General features: G+C 40.8%; 2 protein-coding genes across 10 annotated transcripts in view; both read left to right on the top strand.

The window, feature by feature from the left end:
- MSH3 (mutS homolog 3) overlaps window positions 1-1,563 on the top strand; it is a 109,346-nt gene extending 107,783 nt beyond the window's left edge. For 7 of the 8 annotated variants that reach the window (XM_030470271.1, XM_030470270.1, XM_030470269.1 and 4 more), the window contains one exon: window positions 593-1,563. In XM_030470271.1, coding sequence (XP_030326131.1) covers window positions 593-701 — 109 coding nt within the window. In that variant the 3' untranslated portion in view covers window positions 702-1,563. The remainder of the gene's footprint in view (window positions 1-592) is intronic. The other variant, XR_003989187.1, reaches the window with a different exon arrangement.
- ATP6AP1L (ATPase H+ transporting accessory protein 1 like) overlaps window positions 1-20,499 on the top strand; it is a 756,678-nt gene that overhangs the window by 133,997 nt on the left and 602,182 nt on the right. The window lies entirely within an intron of this gene.

Below are 20,499 nucleotides of genomic sequence, written 5' to 3'. Positions count from 1 at the left end.
GCATTCTTATTTTTATAAATCACTTTCATATTATTTAAGAAAACCTACTGGGTAATTCCATCCAGTCTTGACATCTTTGTCGTCATGAATGTGGGTTAACCCATTTTAAATGTCTTGTTATTTGTCACAGCTCTTACGAATCCTTCTTAAATCAAAAAATGTTAAAAAGGAAACAGGAAGGATGTGTGTACTCATTTATTTTGAAATATGTTAACTCTTTATGATTCTGCAAGTGCAGATTTGTAGGAACTGAATGCTGGAAATTAAACTGTGCAAACTGCAATGCTGTTTATTTCCTTTAATGATTTACTCTTGCTCAGTGTTTTATTTCATCTTATCAATGCTTCTGGTACTGAAAGTTAGTTATAAAATTAAAGTGCTGACTGTTCTAGAACTGGAATATGTATATTGGGAAATATTAACTGATGGTTTAAAGTTCACATAACATTTTGGGCTATGCAAACTGCTGGTTTTGACTTTGTATTAAAATTTTGCACATGACTGTAGGGCTTTTAAGGTTAGATGTGCTTAATTTAAAAATGTGTCCGCATTTTGAGTAATGTATGGTTTTGGGGTTTTTTTCCCTCCCCAGAAAAAAGCTGAAGTCCTTTGCTGAAGTATGGAAGATAAATGATTCTCAGGAACTACAAAAATGGAGAAGTATGTATAAACCTGAAGATGACAGAAAGGACAGTTTTTAATCTTCGAATCATGCTTAAAGATGGAAAATATTGCAAATGCAAAATGTAGGTCTGGAGACTATAAAAGATGCTATCAGGGTGTAGTTCTAGGTGCATTAATTTGACTTTTCTGCCTTTTGAGAGATAGGAGATGCTGTGTCGTGATATGATGCCCCACATCTTCCTGATCGTATGCAATTTTCTCACTCCACATTCCTTCCCTGAAGTGTTTTCCACACTTTTCCTTAATTGCAAGATGTTTACTGGCATTGGAATTAGTTTCTAATATGTTTAGAAAACATGAAAAATTATGTTGATAAATTATTAGGTGGATCTTTTATAAATAAAATAATGTCTTTTAACTTTATTGTACTTCAGTTTCTAAAGAAATACTCCTCTGCATTGGGAAAATGTAGCTGAGTCTTGACTGTGCTATATACATCTGTGCACTTACTAAGAATGAATACCATAAAGAAACTTTGTGTTCTAGTATTAACAAATTTAAAATTTACAGTTCTGTAGAGCACCCTGAAATCTTACATGTGCAGTGAATTTAAGAAAGCGTGTGGTATGTGGCTGGATTAGAAGAGGGTTTTCTCTACTGATGAGATTAATGGTGATGCAACTAGTAGTTTTGAAAGCAACAGCACAAAACATGCATTTGACTGTGTTTTGTTTTCCCTCTTCTTCACTTCTATGCATGCCTGCTTCCTTTTCAGCTTTAGCTTTCCTGCTGATCTTGGTCGTCTCTGGCACAGTCTGGAGAAAGACTTCCTCTAAATAATGTTGGAGTATTGTAAGATGAGGTGAAAGAGGCAATTCAAACTATGCAACTGGCATCCCCAGTGCTCTGTCAAATGCAGAGTAAAGATGGGAAAAAAGAGAAATGCATTTTATTTTTTTTTTATTTGCAGTTATCAAGTCCAAATTTCAAATGGGAATATGATACCCAATTTAGTTTCCTTTATAAATACAGCCAGGTGAAATATCTTGCTGTGAGAAAGAACAATGATGTTGACATACTTAAACCTTGGCAAAAGTTTGTTGTATTTAAAAAATATTAAGTTGTGTATTGGGTTTGTGTGGCAAGGTTTTGGTAGTGGGGGGAGAGGGGGCTACAGGGGTGGCTTCTATGAGAAGCTGCCAGAAGCTTCCCCCGTGTCCAGTGGAGCCAGTGCAGCTGGATCCAAGATGGATCCACCGTTGGCCAAGGCTGAGCCCATCAGCGATGTTAGCCGTGCCACTGGATAACGAATTTAAGAAGGGGGAAAAGTTACTGCACAGGAGCAATTGCAGCCTGAGAGAAGAGTGAGAATATGTTAGAGGAACCGCCCTGCAGACCCCAAGATCAATGCAGAAGGCAGGGAGGAGGTGCTTACTGGAACAGAGGTTTCCCTGCAGCTCATGGTGCAGACCATGGTAAGGCAGGATGTCCCGCTGCAGCTCATAGAGGTCCATGGTCGTGCAGATACCCACCTGCAGCCCACGAAGGTCAACGGTGGAACAGGTATCCACTTGCAGCCCATATTCGTCCATGGTGGAGCAGATATCTGCCTGCAGCCCATGAAGATCCATGGTGGAGCAAATAACCACCTGCAGCCCATGGAGCTCCATGGTGGAACAGATGCCACCTGCAGCCCATGGAGGACCCTATGCTGGAGCAGGGGAATGTCTGTGACCCTGTGGGAAGCCTGCACTCGAGCAGGTTCCTGGCAGGACCTGTGGCCCGTGGAGAGAGGACCCCACACTGAAGCAGGGAAGGAGTGTGAGGAGTCCTGGCCTGAGGAGGAAGGACCAGCAGAGAATGTGTGATGAACTGACCACAACCCGCATTCCCTGTCCCCCTGTGCTGCTTGGTGGGGAGGAGGTAGAGAATTCGAGAGTGAAGTTGAGCCCGTGAAGAAGGGAGGGGTAGGGAGAAGGTGTGTTAAGATTTGGGTTTATTTCTTATTATCCTACTGTGATTTGAGTGATGGAGCGGCTTTGGTGTGCACCTGCCATGAAGCCAAGGTCGACCCACCTCGAGGGGAAAGAAGTAAAATAAATTTATCATCTTGATTTTGCTACAAGGAAAAGAATAAAATAAGGTTTTGTAATTATTGAGGCAACTGAACCTTCCTAATTTTTTCAGTAAATGAAGGATTTTTTTTGCAAAATAATGCATCAGGTTAATATGAAATAATATTATTGCAGGTGATTGAATTAGCCTTTCCAATACAGAGAACTTTGTGCAGAAAAGGATGTTTTTTTACCTACCACAAACAATTGCTAACCTTCACCAAAGACTTTTTTTTCCAGGTTCTTCAGATGACAATGTATCATTTAAATATTTTGTCTGCTACTCAAATGGCAGCAATCAATACAAGCATCTCCTTCCGGAGCTGCAGTATATTTAAACTAGAAAAGCTGAAGAAGAAAACTAGTCTTTCAAGGTTACAATGCACATGTGTGTTTTCTGTGCCACACACTGTAAAGCATAATGAATGTAATTCTCCATTATTAATGCACACAGACGCAGTGCATTGGAGCTAAAGACCTCTGACCATAGTCTTCAAAGAGAATAAATGAGCCATTACTAAATTCCCACATGTGCTAAATGCGCTTTTAGTAAGACTCTGTTTGCCCTCAAAGGAGCATTCAGACAAGAAAAAAACACCTGGATGCAGTCTGAAAAAAATGAAGAAATACAATTAAGAATGGGGAAATGGACACAGTGTTACTGGCCTGCTCATACTATCAAGTACGAAGCAATTATAGCAGTTCTCTTAATGTCTGTAATTACATTGGAAAATAACTTTTATTTTAGCCCTGCTCAGTTCCACAACAGAGATTATCTTGCTATCCCCCCAATAAGGTTTCTTCTAGACGTGCAAGCTAATTATAAAAGCTACTGCATTTGAGAATACACTATAAGGAGATGCATGCTATTATTAGATGTGTTTAGTGCCAGTTTTAGGGTACGTTTGTAATGAAACACACTGTCCAGTTCAGGGTTATCTGGATCTTGTTCTGCAGATGTGGAGCAGCCACAGTCATTAGCAGAGCTCTGGGATGGGATGTGGTGAGTTCAGAGCTCACTTGGGTACCTTTGTGGAGAATGAGGTTAGGCATAGTCTAGACAGGCCACCAGATAGACATTGCTTTGCCTTTGGTAGCAAGCAAGATAGAAAGGAACAAAGACTTTGAGAAAACCAGGGAAAGGTATTAATTTTGCAGTATTTTTTTTTTTCATTTCTTTTGCTGTGGTAAGTTGGGACTCTTGTGTCTGTCATAACAGGAGTCCTAATGGACAGAAAGGTGGGAAGCCACTCTTGAGTTTTCCTTCTGTTGGGTTTTACCTTGATACGCTTTTTGCCTTTTATGGCTTTTATCCGTTTTTTTAAAGTTGGTATTTATCACTCTCTTAAGCTTTTTAACTCTTCTCTCTTCCCTGCTCTTAACATAAAAATTTTAATGCCTTTGTGCATCTTGTCTTGAATGTATTGCCTTTTAGAAATCACAGTGCCACAGGTTAGCAACAAAAACTGGTAGGCCATTTGGATGGAAGAGAAGGAGAGAGAGGGCTGGACATGCTGTCACTGCTTTTTGTATTTGGTTATAGAAGAACATTATTATATAATATCCAAATTAAAGTACCTTGCCAGCTACCTTTCTTACTGGCATATGGCACCCTTCACTGAAGTAATCCTCAAGAGGATTTTTCTTTGTATTGCAGAGTTTTCCAGAAATAAATATTTATAGAAATAACATGAATTTAACCTACCACATAAGTTTACAACATGCATAAACTAATTCAAAGATCACTGGAATGTCAGCTGAGTCAGGTATTGTGATAAATCTGTTCACTGCAATGAAAGTAATGAAAGTAATGTTTGTTTACTGAAGTCTAGTGAAAAGTAAATTATCCAAATATTTCTATTATATGTAAAATTTAGTGAGAATTCAATTATTTTCACTTCTTAGTTCTGATGTAAATGCGTGTTTCATAGGGAGGTAAGCGCTTGGTAGATTCCATCTCTGTTCCAGAATCTGGATCACACTTCAGAATGCCTGTTGGGGGGCCTCCTCCCCCAGTCTCACCCCAGGATATTGCAATCTTCCAAAATCTTGGTATCAGTACCACGAGTATTGAGCTAAAACAATCTTTAAAGTAAGTCTGAACTGCCTGTCTCATTCCCCCTTTCAGATGTTGGAGTGTATGAATGGAGTGAATGGTTCTCATTGCCTTTTACTTATTCCTAAACACGAAGGCCATAGCAAGCTGAAATTCACCATCTCAGCATACTTTTCCCAGCTGTTTTCCATGTTTTCCTTCATTTCCTTGCAAAATCTCTGGCAATCAAATCCCAGAACAAACACTGGTTAAATCCTTCAGTTTTGGGCGACAAATTTGCAGTCTGCTGATCTGAATCACTAGTTTTTAAGAAAGCTTACAGCCAGATCCCAGGAAGGTATTTACAGCAGAGCAAGGATTAATTCAGGACTGAAAATACAGTAGGTAAACCTGGGATTCAGTCTCAATACCAGTTATTTGGGTCTTTGACCTGCACCAGTCCAGCACTGTTTACTGTTCTTCTCTGGCTCTGTATAGGGGAAGCTATGAATTTGCCCAGTGTGGTAGCTTACTAAAAATACTGGAATACTCTTGCTGAAATTACAGAGTTGTTCTTACCTTAAGGATGCTACGGTTGTCATTGTACATGGCTAAACACATTTGGCATGGAAATCCTCCTCTTGCTTGAAATGGTACAGCAGTTTCTTCTTCCTCAGCTACAAATGCACAGTCTCGTTGAATTCCTTAATTACATTATAGATTTTTCTCCTTGCCTAGCTATAGAGATTAGTAGAAAGCAAAGTATGTTTCCTTAATTTCTTAAAAATCTTAAAAAAAATTTCTGAAACAAGTCATCTCAAGATGTGACTCCTTGCAGGCCATGCTGCTAACTGAAATGGTGTTCTTCTCTGAGACTAAACTGGTTTAAGTCATAAGCGAGTTGTAGAGAAAAGCAGGACAGTGCCTAAGATACTACTCAGGGGAAATAAAGGGTGAACAAGATAAAGCCAGATAATAGAACTCTAAGAATAATTTCCTGTTCTTAGAATGTTTGCTTGTAAATAAAAGTATTTTTTCAAGTGTTATAAGGTGATTTTTATTTAAAATGTTGTTAGCTGCACCTAGTGATAAACATGAAAAGTAATTTCTGATTTTACTGGAATTTTTAACCTTTTTTTCTTTTGGGGTTTTTTCTTGGCGGGGGCGGAGTGTGGTTTTTTTTTAGTAGTCAGTTTTTATGACTTTACAATATGCTCTAAGAAAAAGGGTGATTCCTGGGGAAGAAAGAATTGGAAAACACAATACACAGCAAATTTTAAATATGTGATCTGCAATGAGGAAGTAGAAATCACTGTTGCTTTTTATTTATAATAATCCAAATATCTAGGATGACTTAAAACTCAGTGTGTCCTGAATACCACGCAGATTACCAGATATAATTATCTGACTCTTATGTAACACAAAAAGTTTCAGTCAAGTACTGAGCTTTTCCTTCTGCCTACATATTGAAATATTCCTCATTGCATAGTCCTCTCTGCATAAAGCATTAGAAATTAATGGTCATAGAATAATAGCATCACAGAATCGTTTGAGTTGGAAGGGACCTTACAGCCCATCCAGTTCCAACCCCCTGCCACGGGCAGGGACACCTTCCACTAGACCAGGTTGCTCTAAGCCCCGTCCAACCTGGCCTTGAACACTTTTCGGAACGGGGCATTCAAGAGTGTTGTGGTTTAAGCCCAGCCAGTAACTCAGAACCACGCAGCCGCTCACTCACTACCCCCCTCCTTCTCCCGACCCCCATCATCTTAAGAGCATTTCAGAATATCTCATGTGTTGTATAAGCACATATTTATTGTTTCTCATTCAGAGGGGGGGGGAAATAATCACAGTGCCAGGAGCAATGTATCACTGAACTTAAGAGTGCAGGACCTCCTTTTGCTGGAAGGTCTGTCAGGGTGGCGAGCTCGTGATTGTTTTCATATGGCTGTGCAGCACCATCTCCCTCAACCTGCCCAGAGCCTTTGTCCTTTGGCTGGACCATGTTGCTCAAGGAAGGAGAGGGAGAGCTTGAGGGGGATTCTGTCCCTGCCTGGACATCAGAGAACCTCGTGCAGAGAGACCAGGGTAGTGCCCTTGAAGCACTGGGTTGTTTAATCAGCAGAGGTTCCTTCTGACTGGGAGAGAGAAGGGAAGGGTCTGTTCTGTGGTTAGACCAGAGCTGATCACACAGGGAACCACAGGTAGGATGCACAGGGCAAATGTCTGTTGTGCAGTGAGGAGGCTAAAGATCATTCCTTAGACCTCTGCTTGAGTGTGTCAACTCAGGCAGTGTGTCAGCCTCCCCTGTACACCTATAACATCTCTCACAGTCACTGGAAACGCAAGGGCTGCAATGAGAGCAGTCAAAGAGAGTGTGGGGGATGCTGAAAGAGAAGGCCTTGAAACAGCATTCTCTTAGTTTAAGTCAGACAACCCAAGAAGTGATCACCAGGATTTGTAATGCAGATTTTTTTTTTCCAAAACTGATCTCAAATAAGTTTTAATAATGTCAAGGTCACAACAACAAGGTACACTGAGCTGTCTTTTTTGTGCAGACCAAGAATATTCCCAGCTATTCAACTGTCACCTTGTGAGTAGCACGGTGTCCAGTGAGACCACCCCCTTCCCAGCTGGTTGGTATCTGTGGTGGTTGTATTCTCCTTGGTTATGTTTTGTGCACACTTTGAATTAATCTCGTTTTGTTGTGGCTCACTGAAATTATTTCTGTGTAAAGTGAAATACTGTGCTCTATTTGCAGTGCTTAAGCAAGGACTGTACAAATGCAATAAGTAGCTATATTAGATGAGGTGATCACAGGATGATAGAATCACAGAGTGGTTTGGGTTGGAAAGGACCTTAAGATAATCTAGTTCCAACCCCTCTGCCAAAGGCAGGGACTCCTTCCACTAGAATAGGTTGCTTGACGCCCCATCCAGTCTGGCCTTGAACACTGCCAGGGATGTGGTAATCTATTCTTAATTATTCCTATTCTTAATAGCTTTCCACAGGAAAAGAAAACTCTGCTAATTCTTTAATTAAATTTGCAAACTAAAGCTGTGCAAGCCTTTGGCACTTTTTTTTTTTTTTTTTTGAGAAGCAATTAAGTCTTAGCTGTAAGCTCAAGCCCATGGCTGATGTCTGACATTTAGTCTGACACTCTGTTATGTCCAACAAGCCAGCAAGGCTAAGAAGGTGCAGCTTTCCTTCCCCCTCTGTCCACAGCAGCAGGAAAAACATCCACACCCATTTCTGAAGTGATGTGCAACACACAAACATGTGCAGCTGTGTACATGGCAGTTGGGGTTTTATCCGGTGCCACAGTTTCATAGAGGGGTGTCCCTTTGGATCTCTCCGAGGCATCTTTGGATCCTAACATCCTCTCTATCATCACTGCCCAATTGCCTTAGGTAGGATATAGCTTTACTCCACTGTTGAGTAGTTTGAAGTGTCCTCATAGTCTGTTCCTCACATCCACTGGTTGTTTCTTAGCTGGTATGTGCTACAGCTATCTCATCTATCACAGCCCATAATTTTGCTTCCTCCTGATGAAGGTGGAGGGTGTTCAACAAAACATAAAAGAAGACCTTGATCCTAAACTTAAACTTTCTACACAGCTCCTTGCAACTAAATCGTTCTCCCTCTAGTAACCAACTGCAGGCGTTTCAGTGGCGTGCTTGGGTTTTATATTCCACAGTGCTCTGAATTTTATATTCCCAATGCTTTAACGTAAAAATGTTTCATTACACGCCTTCATTGTGCTGTTCTTTAGGCCACAGTGTTCTGCAGCCTCTCTACTCTCTTCCAGTTTCTGTAAAGACCTGTCCGCATGCCTCGTAGTCAGATGCAGGATTTATAAGACCATGCATCACACAATAAACAAGCAGTTTGGCTGCAAGGATCTCTTCCCCGCGGATTGGGAAACGCTGGACCATGCGCGTGTTTTCCTCTTGACAGGCTGAGTGAGCTTACTGCTATCTGCAGTTTCTTAGCAGATGCTCAATTCTAAAAATTTAATCCTCAGAGCCCCTTAAAAAGGTTCCCAGGGACTTGAGCTAGAGTCGATTTAGATTCTAGGTTAGAAATTGGTTTGTTATTTCCCTTGTGTTTCACACAATCTCAGCAAGCATTGTCTGTATAGCTTTGTTTTTAACTTGCTCTTTCATAATTTCTTTCTTCCGTATTTTTGAAATATAGGCAAGGGAATGATAGGGAGAGGCATTCTGACTCTTCCTCCACCTTTACACAGCAATCCTTTAGCAGTTTGCTTATTGCCATGGTATCGGAATAAAGGAATATCTGAAATTGTATTTTCAAGTCTCAACCCCACTTGGTTCCTCAGTTTTAAACCCACTGTGTTTTCAGGCAAGCTGATAGCAAGCAGCCCAGTGCTGTACATCAGCTTCCTTAGCTGGCTTGAGAGATCTCAGTCTCTATTAAACATTTTAAAATTTTCCTTTTCATTTCCTGTCTTTGTATCATAGACTGCTGCCCTTGTCAAGCACTTACTGAAAGTTAGATTTATTTTTTTTAAGTCATTGTGTTTAAAACCTCACTGGATTCCTGTAACATGCCTCACGGTGAAGCTGTCTATTAACATAGAAATGTAGCTGTCTGGTGTTACAGAGGGAATTGGCTAGACAAGGGGAAGCTTAGTGCGGCACTGAAAAAGGAGCACAGAAACTGAAGCTGCCTGAGCACACCAGTACTGGGAGCACTGCTCCTACAGAGCTTTCAGTTTAGCACTGTGCAGGTGAGCACATCACTAGGCTTGGACACAGCCATGGTTTTGGAGGAGAAGGTGGCTGTGGTGGTGATGTGTCATGCAAATTCCTGAGCTTGCTGAACCCCATCCTTCCCTTGGGAGGTTTACAGTGGCATTGTATCTAATTAATTGCATGTAGAAGATGATAGGTTTTCCCTAGTTAAGACCACATATCCTGATAAAAGATTTATGCATTGTACTCAGTCTGGGTTTGCAAGTGAGGAAATGAGTGCTTGTTAAAGGACCCAAGGCAATATAACCTTTTCTTTGCTAGCAACACAAGGCAGAAGTGTGAGGGTAGTTTATAATGTTCAAACAGAGGAGATGAGTTATTTGTATGAACAAATACTGGTCCTGCCAGTGTCAAAGTGGTCTCGTCACAGGTTATGAGCTAAACAGTGTATGCACTGCTGAGTCTTAGAGGTTTACAAGCTATGGCAAGGAAAGTTATTGACAGACTGGAAGGAAAAGGGCATTTTCTGTTGCCATTCCTCTTTCAGAAACTGAGGGCTATACGTCTTTTACGTGCCTTCAGACTGTCCCCAGACAAGCACTATAACTGGCTTCAACTTTGGTCCATGTTACACTTAGGAAGAAACTGATACTTAGGTAAGAGATTCATGCTGCCTTGGAGTTTACAGTTTTGTTACTGGAAGTGATTCTCCTGGGATAAATGTGATTCTAGATGAACTGAGGATAGAATTGCCTTTAAGGAAAATACAATGTTTTCAACAAGTGCCACCAAAAAGCCAGGAAAACAGAATATTTGTGTTATATTTCTGTTAGACTCTCTAAGTCTCTGCCTTACAGATGAGGCTAGGCAATTTAATGTTCTGACACACATTCATACATCATAGACAAGCTACTGTAAGTTATGGCCTCTGTGGTGGTTTCCCACTACTGCAGAAGTATGTGTGAGTTTACTTTTTACTCTGGATGCACTATGGACAAGGGATGGACATAATCATATCATCTTTCATGTCTTCCCTACACCTTCCTTTTCCAAGCCTTGAGCCTTTTTTTAACTTACTGGCCAGATTGAATCCATGTCTTAAAGATGTGCTCCTCAGCAGTGCGCAAGGAATATTGCCAACTGTGGAGAGAAGATCCAAATGAGTCCAAAAGACCCATTGGGGAAGAGCAGGCAGGCCTTGAGCTCTTCTTCTCTTGTGAGGTCAGACTCAGTGAGTCTACCAGCATGTGCAATTGTTGCTCTTGTGCAGTCAGGCTACTTGTGCATGCCAATGTCCCCACCAGGCAAGAGAGAGCTTGCTACCATGGGGAAGGTGTTTGGGAACAGGGTCAGGAGGCTGGAGGAGAAAAGGCTCTGACATTTCCGTTGTTGGTGTGATGACATTAGAAATCTTTCCATAAGGCACAACTATGTTGTCAGATAACAAAAGTTTGTATAAACCAATTCAGTGTGGTGTTCATATATATACAAACATACATTATACATTCTGAAGCCAGGTTCTCTCCTGCTTCTTCAACATGACCAGCAGTTATTCCCACTGATAGATGACTTTTCTATTTCGATTGTTCCCAAGGCTGCTTCCCCCACCCCATTCATTGGGAACTCTCATTGCGCTACAAAAAAAACACAATTCAAGGATTTATTTTTTATTATTCTGAATGGTAAGCAGTCTGTTGCTGTGTGCAAAGTGAAAGCTTTTAAGAGGACACTTTATTGTGACCTTCACAGAAAATACAAAACTAATGTATCTCACTCTCCGCTGAGGATTGTTTATGTATGTTAACTGTTGGCAGAAGCCTTCACCTCGCACATACATAGTAGGTAACAGTCTGTCAGTCAACTGCCTTAAGAGTAGATATTGTTTGGGTAGCATTGGCAGCATTTTCATATTTGTGGAAACTTGTCAGGGTAAATCTTTCCTATGTGCACAGAGTAACTATTTTAAACATTCATGTAAGCAACAGCATTGTCAATTGCTTAAGCCCTGAACTGGGGTTTGCCATCAGAAATCTAGATTCTCTTCTCAGGATTGCTCTTTGCTGCTCATTCATCTTGGCTTCATCTCCCCCATTTACAGAAAGGGATCTAGTGCAGGTCTAATTCATGGTGGCAATGCAATGAATGTTTAGTATATGCTTCCTTGTTGCATGGCTTCTGAAGTGAAAAGAAACAGTATGCATGGATAGAGGTTCATCAGGTATTTATTTTTGGCTGAGAGCTAGCTTACATAAAAGCATGTTATACCAAAGAATATTTTGCATCTTTATGTCTTCCCTAATTTTTCCACGTCACTATTTATGTACTGAATGATAAAAAACTGGGACAAGATTCCCATGCTTTGGCATAGGTTTAGGCCTTTACATGAAGGTTAGGACACAGGAGGAGAAAATGTCCAAACATGTGCCTTTGGTGTCTGCTCTTCCCTGCATATGAGTTTTCTTTTTAAATATATAAGAAGTGCTTTTCCCAGTCTAACAGTCAAGAGGACCAGCAGTCTTCTCCAAAAGATTATTCTCCAAAACCAGTTACAGGTTGGGAGCAAAGTATGTGACATGTGGCATGTTAGAAGAAACTTTGGGTCTTACTCCCTGCCTTTAAGTTCTATCTCTTCTGCCTCTTTCTGAACTTTTTTCAAGGGAATACTGAGGACTGTAAAAGAGAGGCATACTCGGGGCTGTGTGGCTAGCTATGACTGACACAGGAAAGTCCCAAATTCTCCCTTCAGAGCTGGTTCTGCCAATGGGTCAGGATTCTCCCATGGTGTAACGCTCTTGACAAGAGTAGATACTCTGCAGCAAGTAACTTTGTGCCAGCAGAAATGCATGAACATAGACATAGGAATAGTACAAAGGAATGTAGGAGGAGAACCAGGACTGAGTGGTGATTGAAACCAATTTCCCTGTTGTAACAGTCATGGGTTTAGTTTGGTTCCACTGAGGTGAGGTGGGACTGATTGATCTCACTATTCCTGCTGAAGCCTCTTCTCTGCTATCACCTGGTATGTTGCCCACCTGAGAACAGCTTGTTCCCTTTCCTGCTAAGCCATGTTCTAGGTTATTGAAATGAAAGTCAAGATTTAATCATCATTCATACCAAAGAGTTCATAAGTGAGTGCTTTGCTCCTGTCACATCTGGAGACCTGGTGCTTAAGAAGGATCCAAGGCAAAGTCCTGGTTGCTTTGGGAGGTGGATCAGGACAGCCCCGAACCATGTAGTGGTGAGGAAACTCAGAGTACTGCCTAAAGGATCCTGCTGACACCCATGTCTGCTGTACAGCAGTTCTGCACTGCTGGAGAGAAGTTAATGTTAAACTCATTATCTCACTGCTTAACATGAGGAAAAAAGTCCTGCTTATAAGAATAAAGGGATACTTTGTTAAGTTTCTAATTTGCAAAATTAGAAGTGTGATCAGTTTTGTTCTTAGTAATCTAGAGAGCTTTGCTCTTACTTATTCTGCTACATGTATGAATGAAAGGAAAACTGTATGCTGTCATGTCTTAAAAAAATACATCATTTTCGCACTTTGAGAATAAGTCACTTCTCTGGATTTGTAGGGTTGTCAGGACATAAAGCAGCAGCTTTAAGGCTATAGGTAATAATAACTCCTTGCTTCTCCCCACCCCTCAATCATGAATTGTGGTAAGTGGAATTGTATGTAAATCAGGAAATGGACAGCTGCTATCACAGAGAGGAAATAACTGCAGGCTGAGCCAATCTGAGCCTGCCTCAGAAAACACCTTTCTTAAGTAAGCTCTGTCAGGAAGTCCTATGTGAAAAAATTTCCAAGAAAAGAAACACCCCTCATGAGGGGACAGTCGGCTTTCTTTAAGGCTCAGGACAACCACAAAGGAGCATAATGGGTTGGATTTGTCCAGGATAAGCTAGCTAGAACACTCACCTTCTTCCCAATGCTGACACTAAACCATGTTATCCAAGCAGTGCTGGAAAAGGAAGCTCCTAACATTTCTTCATGACTTTCCCTCCTTTTGTCATGTGTTTAGAGGAGCAGGTACTGGCTCTGCTGATAGGTTCACAAGATTTGACTTTCTTGTGTTCAAGGCTTGTACTGCTTATATTGTGCTTACGAGATGCCAGCTTCAGACCAGAAATCACCAGTATGTGCCTGGGCTTGGATAAGAGACAACGGTAAAACCAGTCCCTGCAAGTTAAATAATTTGGGCATCTTCCCAAACAACGAATGAGGATGAAAAGCAACAGGAGTTATTAACAGTCCTGGGGGACCCTGTGTTGTTGGGTATTTTTCACATGTGAGTGGATGCTTTGGCAGAAGAGATAGAAATCCATTCAAGGTAGTGTTATGGATTGTGATATTTAAAAAAACATGCTGCTTTTTCTGCAGAACTGTGATTAAAAAATACAGATAAAATCTGTAATAAGGAAAAAATACAATGAATAAAGAAGGGGCAGGCTGGAAGTTACATATGGGAAAAATTTAGATTAAATAGTCCACAGCATTCATGGAGGAAAATTTCTATACTAATTGAAAGATGAAAATAAACTTTCACAATACAGTGTAAGGTCTGCTGCAAGAATATATCATATAGAATGATTTGGGCTGGAAGGGACCTTAAAGCTCATCCATTTCCAAACCCTTGCCATGAGCAGGGACACCTTCTGCTAGACCAAGGTGCTCCAAGCCCTGCACGGCCTGGCCTTGAAGACTGCCAGGGATGGGGCATATATGCTGATATTTTCGGTTTTTTCACTTTTCTGGATTTTTCTTACACACAGCTTTAGTTTTCAGCTTGTCAGACACCAAAATCACATTCCCCCAATTAACAAATCAGCTTGCTTAGAAGATCCACAGATGGATTACTTTCACAAAAGACATAATAAAGAGATTCATTATAAAGGTCACACATGAAAAAAAAATTACTCTGTTTCTCCTGGCTACAAAGCAGAATCTTACCACGCCAGTTAACAAAGTGTAAGCAGGGCACATCAAGATTTCTTGGCATTACTGAATCATGGGCAGTAGTTTTCAAAGCAAATACAGGAATATTAACATTTTTTCAGCATATGGAACCCGCAGCATCTTACAACTCAGCTAAAGTTGTTAGGAACTGAAATCAGCCACTGTGATGCCATCTCAAGGGTTTCAAGATGAGCTTTTAATGCATTCTGCAAATAGAATCATGTTGATTTCTTTCAGAAACAATGAAAAAATCCATCTACTTTTGCTAATAAAACCACAGTATATCTTGCTACAGTTATGGGCTGGAAATTATTTTTCACAAAATAAATTATATTATGTCAAGTTACTAGAGTGAACAATAGTTATTGTCAGGAAATAGGTTCAGATAAGTCGTACAAATAACACTTCCTCCCTTAGATTTTCCCAAATTGAAATTGCAGATTGTGGCCTGGGGACAAAGCGTACCCTGAGCTCTTGAAGCAATGGGAGATGCAGTTCTGGCTTGTTTCCTTGGGTCTCAAAGGGTGTGAAACTGTCCTCAGCAGACCAAGCTCACAAATGTTCCCTGCTTGCTTTTGTCCCAAGCCAGCCCTGCAGGAAATCAGCCATTGTTTTTAGTGATGCTACCCATGGTACCTTGCTGCTCTTTAGACATGGTGTCTGCATGGAAGCAATTATAGCATGGGTTATACAAAATCATCTCCTTTACATTGTCCTGTAGCTGCAGAGCTCCTAAGAGGGGGACTATGCCCACCAAAGCCCTGATAGAGCACCCATGCACTCACCTCAACAGCACAAAGGACTTGGGTCTTTTTTTGTGGGTGGACCTCAGCAGAGAAACAGCCATGGAAACAGTGTCAGCTGTACAATGCAAAATATCTTCTGATTAGGCTGTTTGGACCAAGAGCATAAAGCATAAACCAGTGACACCATGCCCTCTACTTGCACTGCCTTCTGGTTTCCCTGGCTGATGGTAACTCTGGACTCTGCAAACCTCTTCTCTGCATTTACTGCTATAAACCCAAATAATCAGCACAGTAGCACAAGTCTTTTCTTATTTCACGAGCAAAAGATATCAGTAGGTTTTCCTTTCTCCCCATACAGCTAAGCCAGTACAGCAAGAGTAACAGAAAACAAAGAGGTTTGCACATGTAAAACACAATTTCTAATGAACATCTGATACGTAAAAGTGTCAGGTGGTCAGTTGGAGGGGTATGGCTGTAGAAAGAGTCCAGCCATAGTGAACTGTTGAGTTTTCTAGATCAGTTATTCAAAACCTGCTGGTGCATTTAGGGAGTTTCCCACAGGGAATGAGGAAAAGGAAAGAGAGGCTGTTGGAATGTCTGGCTGCTTCTGCCTGTCCCCTCTCACCACCAGGTTTCCGGCTGGCATGAGTGTCAGAAGTGTCCAGCACTGCTGCCAGGCTGCAAGGAGACAGACACTTGAGTTCCTTGAATTGGCTACTGGGGGTTGTTTTACCCACCTCTGTGTACCCATCTCCCATTTACTGCCTTACACATGTTGGAGAAAAGATGTCACAAGCCATTCTGCCATCATCCGCCAATTCTTCAGATGCCTGAGGTCCCTTCCCTTATTCCTCTTCTCTTCTCAGGCACCTAGGTGACTAGGTGAACAAAAATTAGTGAGTGTTAGTTAGTTTAGTAAATTAAGTGTAAGTTAGTTTTCTTCTGCCAAAGCTTCTGCAGGTTGTATATGGCGTTCGTTGGTCATTAGCCATTGCCCTGCAGTTCCAGGAAGGACTTTTAATCAGCTAATAAATAAATATAGTTCCTGAAATAATAGTTACTATCTAAAACACCTATGCACAGATTATTCTTGCTGTTCAAAGTCATCTTTAAAGTTATTAGCAAAAGAACGTCGTATATAAACACCCTCCCACTCCAGCTGTAATGTGATTGTTTCACGCTCTCAGGCCTACATGAGAAGTAAGTGCTAAAATGATGTTATAGAAACTTACACCAGCTTTCTCTTGGAAAAGAGTTACTATTAAGGCTAAGATACAACTTGTGAGCTGAATTCACTGAGGTTTCTGAAAAAACCTTACGTCTGAAGATTAAGGAGGTACAGCTAATCATGTTTAAACACCACTAGGACAAGAAGGAAGAAAGACAATAAGGTCAGCTCTGGAACTGCAGGAGAAGTCGCTCAGTCCTGTACATACTCTGGAGCCAGGAAGTGCCCAGTCTTGCAGTGTTTTTAAAATGTAAATTGGCAGTTAGGTTTTGTTGGCAATCTATGCAGGTTAAGGACTTCATTTCATTAAATGTTAATGTGTCCCCTCCAAAAACCTGCTGCTCCCACCTCAGAAAAGGTGCAGTTTCACAACTGGCTTAAAACGCTCTAGAACACAGCTGCTGATGATGGAAGGGGGTGTCATTCTCCCACCCAAGCCCTGGACTACCTCTTTTTTGGATCACTACTAGCAAATGAGTGGCTGCAAGGCAAGAACTACTTAGCAGTTTCATGACTTGTTCTAATTTTCTGGCAGGTGAGCAAACCAGGCCAATTTACCATACAATCATGAGACTGCTATTGTTTAAATAAAGCAATTAGTAAAAATGCGGGGCTGGAGTAGGTGAAAGGAAATGGGCTAAAATGAGTGTAAAATCACTCTTTTTAGAAAGCCATGTAGTATTATATCAAGTTGTGCTGAATAAAATATTGCATCTTAAGTGATCTACAAACCCGGGTGGCCTCAGACTCCAGTTCCACAAGCACATTTTGCCAAAAACATATCTGTGCTGCCAGGAAACATATCTGTGCTACTCTCCTCTGTGCTGTTGCCTCCCTTGCAGTGGCAAAACATTTGTCTGAATTATAAGTCCCCAAAACTGAATGATTTGGAAGGGTTGTGGTTTTTTCTTCTAATGTTACAGCAACAGTTTATCCTATAATCTGGTTTAGGTGCCAGTTTTTGCAGAAAAAAAAAGATCCAGAGCAAGTCATCATAAACTGAATATGAGTCAACAATACCATGCTGTTGTGAAAAAGGCAGGTGTTAGATGAAGCTGTGTGAGCAGAAGCATGCCCTGCAAGACAGGTCCATGGAGTGAACGCCTCGTCCAACTATGGGCATCATATCAAGAGAGGCAAGGATCTACCCAGGTGAGACCAGGACAGGGCTGTGGTAATGATGAGTTACCTGCAAACAGGGCCAAGGGAGGGAAGACCACAAAATGGTTTATCCTGGAGAGGCAGACATGGTGACAGTTTTATGAAACATAAAAGGCAGCTGCAAACAAGAACAAGCCTGTTCCCCATGTCCCACGGGGCTAGAGAGGTACAGAAACTTAATATTGCAGGAAAGAAGATTCAAGTTGTACATTAAACGAAAACTCCCAAAGGTGAGGTTAGCTAATCATTTGAATAGATGGTGTGGAGCATCTGGGAAAAAAATCCAAAGTCTTGGAGACCTCTGAAGCTAGGAGATAACCATCACTCAGGGATGCAGGGATGGTGCTGGCTTGGCTGAGTCTGCATAGGGAGGGGATTAGATTTTTAAATCCTCCCAAGCTCTATGAGTTAATGGTATCATAGTTAGTGTGTACATGAGGAGTTTTATACACACATGAATCAATAATAAATTCCTACATCATATACTAGTATCATATACTTGTAACAAGCCCTATGATTTCAGTAATCAGGGAAGACTGGTTTCCTGCAAAAGCCTTTCTCAAAGGGTGTGAGTTTTACTTTTTTATTCCAATAGGAAGATTATTTTGGAACTGCTTATATGATAAAACTTTTTACCTAAATGATAAAACTGCGTTCTGAAGAGTTACCTGGGTCTTCTCAGCACAAACTTCCCCCACACTTCAGGAACTCGAAGCAGAGAGGTTGAGGGGAGAGCCATGTGCTTTTTTGAAAGATAGCAAAGAGAAGAGGACAATGAGAGCACTGCAGGCTGAATCAGTCAGGACAACAGTTAATCACAGACAGCATCAACACTATTAACATGCACTCAGCTCACAAGCACCACGGGAATAGCAAGTCCTCATCGAAAGGGCTCAGCAAACACTTCAGAACAGACACAGCATCAGCCAACCTTTCTTACAAGGCTGGTGAATAGGTCTGTTTGGGGCTGCACATACAAAGTATTTATGGCCAAGCAGCATAAGCCATGCCAGGGTCATGCCTGCAGAAACTCCTGCAAGTTTGTAATGTGCAGAGCTGAAGGAAATACTGCTGAAGATGCTGTTTTGGCATAAGAGGGGTGGCAGAGCTCTCAAGATAGAAGAAAACGCGTTATCAAGCTTTGTACACATGTTTTGGGAAACATGCCTAAATGCTACTATATACCAGCTGATTCATTTGGGGGAGTCAGGAAGCAGTTGTAGCTCTTCCATCCGTACGTGACAAGCTTTGCTGCATTATGACACTCCATCTCTGCTGGCTAATTTTTTAAAAAAAACCCAACATTTTTATTTTGGGTATACGATTGTCTTTACCACAAACTGCATTCAGCCAAAACTTTCAATATAATTGATTATAATGACAAATGTGTTTGGGGAATAAACTCTTGTTTTTAATGTAAATAGATTTGTATTTCTGCTCAGCTTTTCTGAGTAGATGAACACTGCAGGAAATCTGTGCATAGCTGTATTTTTGTTTGATTAATTAAGAAGATTAGCTCAGAATAGGATGTTTTAGAGGCAGTAGAATAAATGGGCACTTTGAGTCTTTACTACCTTTCCTGAATATTTTCTTTATGAAGTTTTTTGCTGTATCTGGAAATAAAATAGCAGAGAGAAGGACAACAGTGAATATTACTAAGTCCAAATGAAATCAGTATGCTGATACTTCATAATCTTGTTTCGTCCTTGCCTACCAAACTCCTTTACCTAACTCATTTTCTTGTCTGTTCCTCAGTTATGCTAGTACTTCTAATTTTAACAGCTATTCTGATGCATATATGTTAATAGACTTACATAATTTACACAGTACATCCCAGTAAGGCTGACAATGTACAGCTCACAGCTCAATTCAAGCTAGAGCAATAATTCAAGAAAGCACAGCATGAAAATGGTGTTAAGAGAAATGAAATCAGAACAATACTTATATAAATTATAGACATTTCATTTATATTTCATATCCATTTTTATGTAATAACTCAATTTTAGTCATATCGGATGGCTCTAATTTCAGGTAATTATTATCTTTTAACTGTTTTGGAACAAGGGAATTTTGATGAAAAAAGTGTGGCAGAGAACAATAAAACCACCATCTTTATATATAACTGTCTGTATATATATGTGACATATCCAAATGTGAGTCAGTCATTTATCACCGTTATAAGGTATTCTTGCAGCCATAGATGAACCGGCAATTGCAACATGATAAAATGAGTCCAACTTTGTTGGTTGTCTAAAGATCCTGCAAGCACATACAATTAATTTCATTCCTATCTACAGAGTAAGGAGAAAAAATCAGCAGGAAAATGCTTAGCGCATTTTGCTTTTAGAGATCATACAATTATAGAATCACAGACTGGTTTGGGTTGGAAGGGACCTTAAAGCTCATCTAGTTCCAACCCCCTGCCACAGGCAGGGACACCTTCCACTAGACCAGATTGCTCCAAGCCCCATCCAACCTGGCCTTGAAAATGCTATCTTCTGATGGTTTAAGTACCATAGATGGGCTGGAATAGGGAGAGTGAGATCCTAAATGCACCAGCCTAACCCTGTTCACACTTGGAGGATTCCCCAGGAGGGAATTTCTCCTTTTTATCTTTTTCTTGACCTTTACACCAGAGGAAGATGGCTGTAAATATGAGGGAATGTGTCTCAACAAAGGTGGGGAGCATGCTGACCTCTTTCCTCTTCCCTCATCCCATAGATTCATATGTTACCCAACTTACTACAACTGGACAGGCTGCATTGACTTATTTACATTGCCTACTGACCAGATACCAGACATAAATGAGCAATCATTTACTCTAGTGGAAATTTTATAACTTAGAGCAGGATTTGTCCTAATTACAGTCTTTCACTGAGTATGAACCAGTGCCTGGAGGGCATGAAGTTCTGTATC

Source organism: Strigops habroptila, chromosome Z (genome assembly GCF_004027225.2).
Source record: "Strigops habroptila isolate Jane chromosome Z, bStrHab1.2.pri, whole genome shotgun sequence".
NCBI lineage: Eukaryota > Metazoa > Chordata > Aves > Psittaciformes > Psittacidae > Strigops > Strigops habroptila.
This window is presented reverse-complemented; position numbering and strand designations above follow the sequence as displayed.